Source organism: Artibeus jamaicensis, unplaced genomic scaffold (assembly GCF_021234435.1).
Source record: "Artibeus jamaicensis isolate MK-2021 breed Jamaican fruit bat unplaced genomic scaffold, CSHL_Jam_final scaffold_3222, whole genome shotgun sequence".
Classification (NCBI taxonomy): Eukaryota; Metazoa; Chordata; class Mammalia; order Chiroptera; family Phyllostomidae; genus Artibeus; species Artibeus jamaicensis.
Window position 1 is genome coordinate 1372540 of NW_026522038.1, and position 13675 is coordinate 1386214.

At 41.8% G+C, this 13675-nt stretch overlaps 1 protein-coding gene and 1 non-coding gene across 2 annotated transcripts in view; one reads left to right on the forward strand and one right to left on the reverse strand.

Annotated features, from left to right (window-relative positions):
- The window catches only part of ARHGEF38 (Rho guanine nucleotide exchange factor 38), a 127167-nt gene that overhangs the window by 101467 nt on the left and 12025 nt on the right, over window positions 1-13675 (forward strand). The window contains exons 7-11 of the mRNA XM_037154443.2: window positions 536-669; window positions 6528-6632; window positions 8397-8519; window positions 9937-10248; window positions 12925-13068. Of these exons, the coding sequence (XP_037010338.2) occupies window positions 536-669; window positions 6528-6632; window positions 8397-8519; window positions 9937-10248; window positions 12925-13068 (818 nt within the window). The remainder of the gene's footprint in view (window positions 1-535; window positions 670-6527; window positions 6633-8396; window positions 8520-9936; window positions 10249-12924; window positions 13069-13675) is intronic.
- LOC119056134 (U6 spliceosomal RNA) lies at window positions 11651-11757 on the reverse strand. Its single transcript, XR_005083828.2, has one exon. It is a non-coding gene; the product is annotated as a U6 spliceosomal RNA (small nuclear RNA).

The window sequence follows — 13675 nt, forward strand, 5'->3', positions numbered from 1 at the left end:
ATCTCTCCAGACCATTACCAAAAAGAATGTTAGGAATATTTAACATTTGAACAATATGAGAAGTAAAAATGATTTTTAAGTTAAAAAAAAGTAAAGCTCAGAGGGTGACTCAGTTTACCCCAAATCTCCCTCCTAATGGAAAGCACCTCTAGGATTGGCCATCTCTTTAGGTTGATGTCCCTTCATGAGTTAGGTCTCAATGCTTCATTCTAGAGACTGCAGATGGCAAATCTCTTATCTGAGAAGAGAGGAAGAGGTTTTATTTAGTATCTGGGATTTCATCATCGTGGGAGGTAAGTGAAACTTGGGCTTTGAGGAGCTCACAGCCTTGGACAGCAGAGTGTCTGAAGGATGCTGGGGTGGTGGCTGGAGTTAGGACAGGGCAGTGGGGCTGGGATGTATTGTGTTTGCTGTAGAGAGACAAAAATGATGCGCATTTTACATTAAATATAAATATTAATCCTGTATACTTTGGATGAAGCACACTTTCTATGCTGCCCATGTCCAGATATATCATTGCATTCTTTTGTTTCAGTTCTAAAATATAAGAAGAATGACGAGGATGAAACATTTAAAGATAAATTGTCTAAACTAAATATTCATTCAATTAGCAAGAAATCAAAGAGAATGACAAATTATCTAAAGATTCTGACCAGAGGAGAATCACAGGTAATTTCTCTTTTGGGCCACATAAATTTTCTTGGGGAACGTGAACACTGATATCTTGTTACATTTTGTCTTGTCACTACGCAGCTGTTTCTGGAACACAGAGAATCAAGGTAATTGCCCAATGCTCTTATGCTGTTTTTCTCTCTCTCTCCCCATTTTTGAAGAAAATAGAGTGAGGTGGGTTTGCCACTATCTTAGCTGTTGTACTTTAGGCAAAGAGAGAGATGGACAGAGGATGGGACTCAACAAGGGATGTCCCCCGAGTCCTGACACTCACTACAGAGCAATGAGCTCCTTTCATCCCTGTCTTACTTCTGCTTTTTAGGTTTTCATTTTTAACAGCTGTATTGAGTTTTAATGAACATACTGCACAACTCATTCTTATAAGAACAATTCAATGGTTTTTAGTAAATGTGTAGAGTTTTAAAAAATGTATTGTTACTCTGTTATGGTTTTCCCAATTTTCCCCCTTTGCCCTGCTGCACCCCACCTAGCCCCCCCACTCCCACAGTCAGTCCCCACCCTGTTGCCCGCATTCGTGGGTCGGTCACTGATGTTCTTTGACTAGTCCCTTCCTCTTCTTTCCACCATTATCCCCTTCCCCTCTGGTCACCATCAGTTTGTTCTTTATTTCCATGTCTCTGGTTCTATTTTGCTTGTTAGTTTGTTTTATTCATTACATTCCTCTTATAAGTGAGATCATATGGTATTTGTCCCTCACCACCTGGCTTATCTCACTTAGCATAATGCTCTCCAGTTCCATCTATGCTATTGCAAAAAGCAAAAATTCCTTTCTTCTTTCTGCTACATTGATTCCATTGTGTAAATGTACCACAGTGTTTTGATCCATTCATCTACTGATGGGCAGTTAGGCTGTTTCCAGCATTTGCCTATTGTAAATAGCCCTGCTATGAACATTGGGGTGCATAGGTTCTTTTGGTGTTTTGGGATTCTTAGGGTATAATCCCAGCAGTGGAATCACTGGATCAAAAAGCAGTTCCACTTTTAGTTTTCTGAGGAATTTCCATGCTGTTTTCCACAGTGCCTGCACCAGTCTGCATTTCCACCAACAGTGCACTAGGGTTCCCTTTCCTTCCACATCCTCCTCAGGGCTTGTTGTTTGTTGATTTGTTTATAGTGACTATTCTAACAAATGTGTGGTGATATCTTATCATGGCTTTAATTTGCATCTCTCTGATGGCTAGTGATGTTGAGCATCTTTTCATGCGTCTCTGGGCTGTCTGTATGTCCTCCTTGGAGAAGTGTCTGTTCAGGTCCTTTGACGATTTTTAATTGGACTATTTGTCTTCCTTGTGTTGAGTCAGATGAGTTCTTTATATATTTTGGAGATCAACCCCTTTTCCAATGTGTCATTGGCAAACATCAGATTGAATAAATTTTTCACCTTTTACTTCTGCTTTGGAAAAACCTCCCTTTCCCTTAAGGTTCCCTTCATGTTCATCTTATCTTTCTTTCACCTACAGTAAAAAGTGTTTAGGTGAACACACTATTATGATATTTTCCTACCCCTTCTCCACTACATCTACCCTCCCCGCCCCCAGATACACATTATATTCCTGGGTAATTGTTTTGCATAAGCAAAACTTGAACCACGTTCACCCCAACCCCTAATGCATAACAGATGGGTAAGCAAAGGCTCTCAAACTTTAATGCGCATAATAATTAACTGAGGAGGTTGCTAGAAGAGTCAGGGGTTCCATCTGGTTCAAGGGTCCAATCTCAAAGTCTGTATTTTTACAAAGACTCCAAGGGACTTCTAACCAAATGTGGGCAAGATGGTTCTTTAGATCCTATATACTGTATTTTGCCATGTATAATGCACACACATGTTTAATGCCCTTTATATGTAGGATTATTATGCCCACTATTACACCAATGGTATGTGATCATTACACCATGTATAATGCGCATCTTTACTGTTTCCTCAAAACTTTGGGCAAAAAAGTACACATTACACATGGCAGAATACAGTGGTACTGATTTCATCCCCTATTATTTAACTTCTCTAACGAAGGTTCTTGATTTGGACTAGAGACAGCATCTGCCTCACTCTCCAGCTGCTTTGTTCTCCTTTCTGGTTTCCCATTGTCTTTGCAGCTCTCCAACCACTGAGCTCAAAGCGGCCTCTTCCTCCTCTAGGTGTCTAACCAACTTCCTGAGTGTATCCCAGTTGTGGCACTGTTCATATTTGCCACTATTTCCAGGCAGATAGTGAGAACAAAATCTTTGAAATTGTCCAGATCTGGGTTTGAATCTCACCTCAGTCACTTAATATTTGCCTTTGGGGACATGAATTAAATTCAGTATAATCTTCTGTAAACTGGGGGATTATACCAGGACCTATACACGGCGTGGCTGTGAGGAGTAAATGGAGTGATGCATATAGTGAGTGTACCCAACACAGGTGGGTAAGCACTCAAAATATATGCTGGTATCATTATCATCATCATCATTGTCATCACCATTATTTTATGTCATTGCCTTGAATTCTTATTTACCGTTTAACGTGCAGACTCCTTACTTCTCATGTGGATATAAGCTCCTTTATGCATGGTGTATGAATCAGGTCTTTACTTTCTGTATTTTCTGATTTTTTGACATCTTTAAAAGGCTTGCTGACTAAGGAGACCGCCCAGCCCAGGGCTAGCCTGTTCTTAGAGACGGCCACAGGCTCAGCTGGGATCACTCCTTTCATGCGCAAACCAACTGATCCAGAATCTACAGACCCAACCACCTCCTCACAGAATCCACACACCAGTGCTCTTCTGCCCTAAATGCCAGGGTCGGCTAACGAGCACTCAGAGGCCACCAGCTGTTGCCAAGCCCTGGAGAATTATCCAGGCTGGTCAGCCCTGAACTGCTCACCCTGCCCCAGTAAAGACTCAGGCTTTGACTTTGTCCTTGATCCATCCTGCCACTTGACCAAGACCTAGTGACCCCTCTGTGGCCCTGAATGACATGTGGTGATGCCCCTATATAGGACCTGTGAGCATAATGCACTTTTTCCAAGCCTTGTTGCTGTTTTCTCTCTGGCCACAATGACTTTCCTGCACCATATCCATATGGACTTTCTTGGAACATATGCTTCTTATTATTCTTTTGCTTACTTCTTTGTATTCTTCCAGGGACTCAGTGGGTCTGTTGCATAAAGGAGGTAACTCCAGGCCTCTCCTCTCAATGTGGAGCTACAATGTGGGATGTTTGAGACATTCCCAGTGTGTGGTCATAGGTCAGGGAAAGGAAAATCAAGACGTTTCAACTAAAGGAAGCAGTGATAAAACTGAACTGGGAATTCATTTGAGAAGAGACTGTAGCTTCCAGAGGCATGCGGAAATGTGTGCAAACAATTCTCCCCTACGCTTTAAAATGTTGCTTCTGATTTAAGACAATTCTACTGTGAAACAGTAGACTGATCTTAATTCTGGGCAGGCTTTTGTGAAAGATGTTGCATTCCTTAACATATTTATCATCAGCTCCTGGTATTTTTCAACTGCGGACTGAAAGTGAATTATAGTCAAAATGGCCTGGAGGGATATTAATTAGATTTCCCCCCTAATATTTTGAGAGGATGTCCTGTCAGCAATAAAGCTTCTCACTGGTAATCAGAAAATCAGCTGCATTGGCTGGACTGTAGAAGAGATAAATCTCAAATCAGTCAATTTTGCACTTGTCAGCAGCTCAAGGGAGATATTTGGTGAAGTTCAGATAAAACTGTTGCCCAAGAAGAAGATTCTATTCAATTCATCACACATGCATTGGACTCTCAGGTGCCAGACACTGTGTAGAGACTGGGAGTACAAAGAGGTTCTGAATTCAGATGAGTTGGCTTTGAATCCTGGTCCCGCCTATTAACATGGGCGAGTTTCTTTAACTTCCTGTATTAGTTAGGAGAAAGGCCAAGCTTCTGTCACCAAGAGACTCCAGAGCATGAGCTTGACAGAGCTCATCGTTTATTTCTCTCTCTTATAATAGTCTTGAGATGTGAGTCCAGATGGGCTCTTCCTCATGACCTGCTTAGAAAGCCAGTTCTCCCCAGTTTTGTGCTTTGCTGTCTCCTAAACATATTGTCTTCATCTTCCCGACTGAAGCTGGGTTACTGCCAGGTCTCCATTCAAGTCCCCAAGATGGTGTAGTAAGGCTGAGATTCAAAAATGGAATACATCCCTTTTGCTTACATCTTACTTACCCAAACCCAGTTTCCAGGACAGAGCCAGCCGCTAGGGAACCTGGAAAGTGTCATGACTGACAGGGCCAGCGTGTGTCTGCCTTAAACTAGAGGTTCGGGTCCCACCAATAAACAGGGAAACATTAACAATTGCTGCCCTACCTCCTGACACCTATTTCTTGATCTCCCAAATGGGATTCATCACGGCACCTATCCCATGGGGTTGTATCAGAAGTAAAATGAGAAAATAGAAGACAGACTTTAGCAGATTGTCTGGAATGTAGTGTTTAATTAAGGTTAGTTATTATAATGAAGATAAAAAGGCTCAATCTCAAATGCTTGTGATCTACTAGTGGAGAGAGTAGCTTAAATAATGAACTAGGGAGGATTCATAGAGGGGGCAATAGTTGAGCAAGTTCTTAAAAAACAAACAGTTTTTCAAGGCAGAAAAGGAACAGCAGCATATTCCAAAGCAAAATAAAGCAGCACGGCTTGACTCCAGAGAAATAGCAATGGGTTTTATTTCTCATAGTGTGATCCTTAGTCTCCTACTTTAAAATCATCTGGGTCCCAGCCAAGAAATACTACACAAATGGCTGGTGATGAATTTTTGAAAACCGCATTATAAAAAAAACCTACCCTAGCCTATTGTCATGCATGTAAAATTGAGTTAGAGCATAGACATCCTCAAGAAGCAAAGAGGTTAAATTTTGTGTGGATGACAAAGAACTACGCTGCCCATTTAAACAAGAATTCTAGATAAACAATATTAAGGGCTTTAAAAATAAAAATGTCACCATTTTCTATGCAGTCAGCTCTAAGGTCAACTGTCTTAAATTAACAAATGTGTGAGCCAAAGACAGTTACGGTTAGCATCCAGCACCAAACTGCAGAATACCCACCACAGTTCATGAAACGTTTGTGTGCTCACGCAGATTCTGCCTGCAGGGGCCTGTTTCTGACCTGGCACAGCCATTTTCATCGCCAAGAAACACTTCTCGCCATTGAGCATAGTGTGTATGCCCAGACACTGCCACAACACATAAGAACCATATTTTTCTGAATGCTTAACATGTGAGATAACAGAAAAATAACTTAGTACACATGATCACTGTCTGGACTGCTGAGTTTCCTTAACAGAGGGCTCATTTTGCTAAGATTATAATCTTTCACATTTGAGTTCCTAAAGAACGATCACATTTCTTTTGCCAGGAACCTGAGAAAATTTTCTGAATAACCACTGTGGAGTGAATTGCAATGAGTCACAGCAGCAAAACTAGACATTCCAGTCAATAGGTCACACTTTTATTTTAATTTCCACTTTATTTTTACTCCTTATTTTATAAACCCACCAATGTAACATAATTTAAGGGTACATACATCATACATGGCCTTGAAAACAGCAGAGAGAAGTTTCGTGTCCCACACTCCGGGGACACAGGTGAAGCTCTCTGAGAACTGAACAGCAAAGGGAGCGGTGGCCTGTGCTCTTGCTGCCCATCAGCTGTGCCATGTGCCGGCACAGGGGGAGTCCTGTGATTGTGAAAGGTTTTCTTTCATCTTAACAAGGAGCGTGCTGGTGATATGCTAGGCCAATACAGTCTGAGGTATTTTTCTTTAACTATCAGATTCACTTGAGTCATAAAAATACATAATTCCATCTCTATTTTAGGTGAAAGACAACACCTTTAACAGAGAAGAAAAGCTCTTTAGATCTTTAGAAAAGACCGTGAGGCACTGTGTGAAGAACATGTCGTTCTGTCTTCAACATGTACAGGTAGGGGCGATACGGCTGTCTTCAGTGTTTCCACCATTAGGTACTGATGCCCGTGGTTACCACAAAGAGCACATGTGACTGTTCACTCATTGCGTGATGACGCCTACTGCATCAAATCAGGGGGACTGCCAGCTGCTGGTGAGGAAAGCCAATACAAAGATGCAGACCTTGGCCTCGGTTCCCTTATCTGCTCAGCCCTCCCTGACCCCAGCTGCCCGACTGTGGGGTGTTTGCTGTTGTGCGATGGGCCTGGGTCGTCAGCATGTTTCCCTGGAGATGAGTTCAGCAATGCAAACTGCAGACGAGGCAGAAATTCCCTCTGTTTGTCTCGTTTGACTATTCTAGCCCAGCTCTTCCCGGTACTCAAAACACATACTCGCAAATTGAAGACTAGAACTGAAAGAAAAAAGATGATTGAAGAGGGGCATAAAATAAAATGAGAAGTTATAAAGTGAAAAGTGCATAACATACAGGCCTTTTCAGAAACCCACAAAGCCCATGTCTGGGTCTCAGGTTTAGCCGGATGCTCCCCAGCAGCTGACCCCTGAACAGAAAGGCGATCACAGTTCTGAGCACCTCTGTGTGTTTTACAACCAGCATGTTGTAATGCCCCCTTTACAGGTCTGAACAAAATGGATAGATAATTCAACCTGAAGTAGGTGGGCACACATAAAAGGAAATCAATATAAATGAAAATAAATTCTAACAACATGATGGAAATTAAAATATGAACCCACAGAACCACAGTAAATGACAGAAATACCCCACAACTTTCCTGTCCACCACAAGGTTGCGCTGCCCTTGTTGAGAAGCAGACTTAAACAAAGCAATTGGAATACAGTATAATTCTATTCACTGGGCATACCAGCCCAGAGTTCGTTCTAAAGGCTCTCATAGAAGAAACAACATCCTGACAATTGTCATAACTATGCAACATAGATGGTGAGCAGAGTTGCATGTAGGCCAGTTAATAAATGGTTGCCACCCCATTTTCCAGTTTTTCTCTTCGATATCTGTCTTTGGAATCAAATGTTTGCATATTTAGATAAATTATCACAGCCACAGAGAATTGACAGGCACACAATCATTTTGTGACAAAGTTCTATGCTATGTAACCAAAAAGCCACATTCTTTTCTTATTCATTAACTGATGCAAAGCTTGATTTTACAATTAGGTTTACTAATCTCTTCCTAAAGCACTGACTTCTGTGAAAAGAAAACCAAAACTGATCTTTAACAGCCAGAGGACAGTGGGAACCCTGCTCTTGGTACATATTTTACTCAGAGGACAGTGGGACACTTTTTAAGTATTTCACATTTTAAAGTACACATTTTAAGGAGCAAATGCCTCTTGGGAACATGTACAGGGAAGTCTTCTATTTCCACTGACTGTTTCAACAACAATGTGAGCATCTTCTCTTAAAAAGAGCATTACATCCACTAAGGAAAACTGAAGACATACATCAAAGAGGAGTGATTTTTTTTAAAAAATGAGGGATCTGTAAGAATTGAACGCTGAAGAATAGCCAGTGGGGGAATTTCATAAAAGGGAGTGCCATCCGGAGCAGTGTGAGGCATGGGGAAAAGTGAGAAATAGCTTGTAACAAGTAACCCAAGTATTCATGGATTTTTTCCCTTTCTTTTTTCCTTCACACCTCTCAGTGAAAATGGAGAGCTCTGATGATGATGTGTCCGTCTGGGATGTGTGAACTTGTACTGACTTGAGAACTTTGCCTTTTGTGTGACTTTGTTTTTCGGTTTCAGGAGGCCGTGGGCTCACCTCTGCAGAGCGTGAAGGAGCTCCGGGAGATTTCCCGCCCCAAGGACGAGGAGGAGAGGGGCCACTCGGAGGCCCCGAGTCATGCCTCGAATCCCTGCGATGACTTTGTGAGTCACTCATCTTCACAGAGCAATGCAAATTAAATAATAGGTTTAAAAGAAAAGCTGATTTTCATCGACTTTCTCTGAAGTTAGAAATAAAACATGCACTAAAGCAAATAACTAATGTAAAAATTGGTGTATTTAAAACAGAAAATTGTATCATTAAATATTTTAAAGTGGACTAGCGAAGATTTCACTAAAATAAAAATTTAAGAGGGCCCCAGATTGTGTTTCTAGGGGGTGTGTCTGTGCCACTAAAATCAACACTTTCTAAAGTCTGCATGTGATAGAGTGAGGACTTACTAAGTGAGAAAGTCGTGATTTTTTTCTTAATGGAGTCTCTGGAAAAGCTCGGAGTTCTTACAGGATGCACAAATACCCTCTCCAAAGGCATGACTTTTATGAACATACTGTAGACTCCGAGTAAAGCCTTTTTATTGAGAAAGCATGTTCACATAAGAGTCGTATATTATGTCTCCTGTTCTGAGGTAAATACTTGTTTTCTAAGAGTTCTATAAAATATACAGACGCATAAAACAGACTTAGACTTACTCAGACTTAAAAATGTAACACTTTAGGACACAATCGGCATTAGCTTAATCCTCCACTGTATTTAAAGAGGAAGCAATACTCTGTGGTCATTTCTATCACAGGAACAAAATACCTATAACGAGGGGGTACTATCTGTAAAAGGGATACAATTCCACTACCAAACCAGGGTAGCCACAAAATTGGGGCAGATGTGAAAGGAATTGGGGCAGATTGTGAAAGAACACAATCTCTTCTAGGACTTTCTACCTTCCTTTCGTTGCCAGCAAATGCAATATGGTGACTTATCTATGCAATATTTTAATTGACTTTAGACAGAGAAGGAAGGAGAAAAACCTCAATTTGCTTATGCATTCCACTTACTTTTACATTCGTTGGTAGATTCTTGAATGTGCCCTGACCTGAATGCAACCCTGGCCTATCAGGCAGACGCTCTAACCAACTGAGCTACTCGGCCAGGCCTACAGTCTTGGCAGTCAAAGGGTAGAATAGAGATCACCTCCTCCGCCCCCCCCCCCCCCCCCCCCCCCGCACTCTGGGTGCTGGCTCTGGGATGAGAAAGAAGCGGAAGGGGAAAGTGTGGAAGGAGATGATCCCAAGGAAAAAAACAGCAGCTGTAGACGGAAAGGTGAAACATATTTGTGGTGTGAAGGCTTCAACTTTTATATTCTTCCTTCTCACCCTTCAGATTCAATGTTAGAGTCTACACTGCTGTTTGAAGTCTTTGAATAGATTAGCTAGACAGAGAAATGATCATGTCCTCTCTGAACATGGCTAGACACTTCCCTGTCTCCCCTGTGCTCCTGCCGGGAGGAGTGAGCCAACTGTTAACCGCGGGGATGCTCCGTGACAACACCGTTTCCTCCTTTGGCAGGCAGCTCATTTACAGAAGCTCGTCCTGACGCCTCTGGCAGCCCTGCTGTCCCTGTTCCCAGGGCCTCACAAGCTCATCCAGAAACGCTATGACAAACTGCTGGACTACAACAGCTACCTGCAGGGGGCAGCAGGAGATGAGTCCGACTTGGCCAAGAAGGAGTATGAGGCCCTCAACGCCCAGCTCGTGGAAGAGCTTCAGGTGTTCAACCAGTCCGCGCGGAAGATCCTGTGGAACTGTCTGTGCAGTTTCATCGCCCTCCTTAGGGACCTGGCGCTGGTGGTACAGCGCCTTTATTCCACCGTGGTGCCGGTAAGCGCAGCGCCAGCACCCAGCCACCTGGGTCTGCAGCGTCTATCAGAAACCGCGTCCGTGCAAATCAGCCGTGTTCAGAGTCCGCGCGAGTGCGGTGCCGGTGCGTGCGTGTGTGGTTTTCGCTTTAACTGAAGCCAGATAGCCTCCTGCTTCTTCTCTCTATTCTCCATAGGAAGCTAAAAGAGAGTTTCCTAATTCAGGTTTGCTGTAACTTCCGCACTTGCAGTTTGCTTTGGAAATTACTTTTCAAACTTTGCACTTTGCTCCTCTCGCTGATGAAACCAATTTCGCTCCACCTGCCTGATGCTGTGTTTCAGCTTCTCAATTTATATTTTGTGTTCTTTTCTCACTCACTAGTTTTCCAGTGTTAACCATGACTAAGATGTGTACCCCAAAAGGAGGCCATGGCAGTGTAATGACAGAAGTAGGGTGATTGTCAAACCAGTCGTCGTTTGCTTTTGTTCTCCTCCAAAGAAGAGAAGCCCGGGTGTGTGTGCACAAATATGTGCACACATCTCAGTTAACTTTCCATTAGGATGGCTGTGTTCAACCTTCTTCATCTCATGGCACATGTAGACGTAATTACTAAAACTCTGCAGCACACTATATATATATATATATATATATATATATATACACACATATATACATATATATATATTTATATTTATATATATATATTTGATCTGAAAAAAATTAGTATAATTTTGATTCATTTACACCAACGGTTATTGTTGTGTGTTGGCTGTTGTCCTTTCTTTAATAATCTAAGGGAAAAGAGGTCAGTGCCCCTGACTAAACAGTCAGGTGTTGCCTGTTTTAAACATTCTTGCAGTACACCAGTGTGCTGTGGTACACTGGCTAAAAATCACTGCATTACGTTATGGTTTTATAATTATTCTCTGAAGAGGAAGAAAGATATTTACAACCTAAGGTCAACTTCAAAAAATCAGTTTGCTTTCTTGGCCTTTCACTTTAAGTGTATTGTTTCTCATTCAGCTGGCTAGATATTTAATGGACATTTGGAGAAATTGTCTCCATTTATTATTGTGTATCTTTCAACTTTTCCTTTGAATTAAATTATATTGAATCATCAGGTGCTACATTTACAAGGTTCAAAAGGCAAAACTGTGTAAAAATATATAAGCACCCACTCCTGTCTCCCAGCAACCCTGTCTCCTGCTCCCACCCCCGTGATTATTCATTTATTTTTACCCACCTGTGGCTCCTATATGACATGTTTTTTTTGACATGTTTTAAAATTTATTTTTAATGGGCTAAAGATAGTTTATTCAATAAACAGGGAAAATTGAACAGATACATACAAAGAAATGAAATTCGACCACCTTCTTATGCCACACACAAGAATACATTTTAAATGGATTAAAGACTTAAATGTTAAAAATACAAATGCTTCACGAATTTGCGCATCATCCTTGCGCAGGGGCCATGCGAACCTTCTCTGTACTGTTCCAATTTTAGCGTACGTGCCACTGAGGCGATCACTCCTGTATGACATTAAAGGTACACTATAATACATACTGTTACTTTCTACACAAAACTAGCAACTTGCTTTTTAACAGCCTGAGGAGGCGTCCATGTCCGTGCAGAGAGCCGCCTCACCCCCTTTACAGCTGTCTACCTGTCTGCCGTAGAGCTGTGTATTCCCAGCCCACCATTCGGGGTTGGGGAGAGGGTAGGGAAGAGGCAGTCACCAAGCTCCGCTGAAATGTGAAAGAATCTGAGGGTCCAACTGCTTCATAACAGCTCCGATTGTCCGTAACTACAAAACAAATTACACCAAATGTGGTGGTAGGAAACAACCAGTGTTCGTTTACTATGATTGCCTCTCATGGTTCTGGGCATGCACTGGGCTCCCATCGTCATTCTCAGTGTTGCTCATGAGGTCGCAGTCAAATACCAGCTGGAACTGGAGTCATCAAGAAAATGTCCTCAGGCCTTTGGAGGCTGAGGATGGGACGACGAGGGGAGTCAAACAGCTGGAGCCTCGGATACTGGGGCTCCACACACCCCCTCTGGCCTTCTCTCCTCTCTGATATCTCAACACGGGCTTTTGATACCGTGGCATAACGCAACTTGAGTTCTTCTATGGTGACGAAAGTCTCCCAAGAGTGAGTGTCCCAAGAGAAACAGGCAGATACTGCATGATCTTTTTTAGCTTAATTTTGAAAGTCAGACAGCATCATTTCCATTGTTCTATCCTTTTCAGCATTTTCCTCACTGAGGTGAGAGTAAAGCCCCCCTCAGTTCTGAGGGGAAGGGACATGGATCCCATCCACCTCTTCCTAGAAAGCACAACTCTGATTTAAAACAACTTATCCTCTTTCCACTTCACACTATCCCACTCCAGCACGTGGAAGGTGACTGCTGCCATTAGTTCCTGAGCCTTTAAAAAGAAATTTACTGCTATTTTCTTTTTCTGTTCTCCTTTTATTAGGCTTAAATCTTTACAAAATGATCTCTATCATTTTAGTAGGATTTCTGGAGACAGAGAATTAGACCATTTTTATCTGGAAGTTCTAACATTGGACTAATTGTTCGCCGTGGAGCTATCGTGTACTTTCTCAACTGCCCTTCACAGCTCTCCTAAATTAAGTGCCTAAATGGTTAAGTAGTTGCCTGGGAACAATGCCATATTATTTCTACCTACAGGTACCGCTGTTGGTTTCAAACATCTCTGAAATGCAGAATAGAGTACTAGAAGAAGTTCAAAGTCTAAATTTTGTAAAGGATAACAGTGCCACATTTATTGAGAGGAAACTTAGTTTTGAAAAGAAGAAGCCTGGGCAAATTCCGGTGAGTTTGGTAACATTGATGGCAATGATGGCTGTCAATTCTTTGCCTTTTTAAAATGGTAATATATTATTTTCCATATTGCTTATCTCATTGTAATATCCTATAATTACAACTTACTTTAAATTTTTAAAAAGGTTTTATTTATTATTTTTAAACAGAGGAGGAGGGAGGGAGACATCAATGTGTGGTTGTCTCTCATGCACCCCCCCACTGGGGACCTGGCCTGCAACCCAGGCAATGTGCCCTGACTGGGAATGGAACTGATGACCCTTTGGTTTGCAGGCTGGTGCTCAATCTACTGAGCCACACCAGCCATGGCTACATGCTTATTTTATACAGATTTTTTCCCATTTCTATTCTCTGTAAACTCTGTAAGGTTATAGATTTTTCTCTATTTTGTATATAATGTATTCCAAGCAACTAAAATGGTGCCTGATACAAAGTAGACACTCTATAAATATTTGTTGAATAAATGAATATAATTTTATGGAGTAAAATTGTGTAGTTTAAAACTTTCATTTTTCTCCAAATAAGGAATCTCAGCCCCCAGAGATGAAGTGGCTTTCTCAAAGTCAGTGGCAGAGCTGGGACACAGCCAGACCTCCTG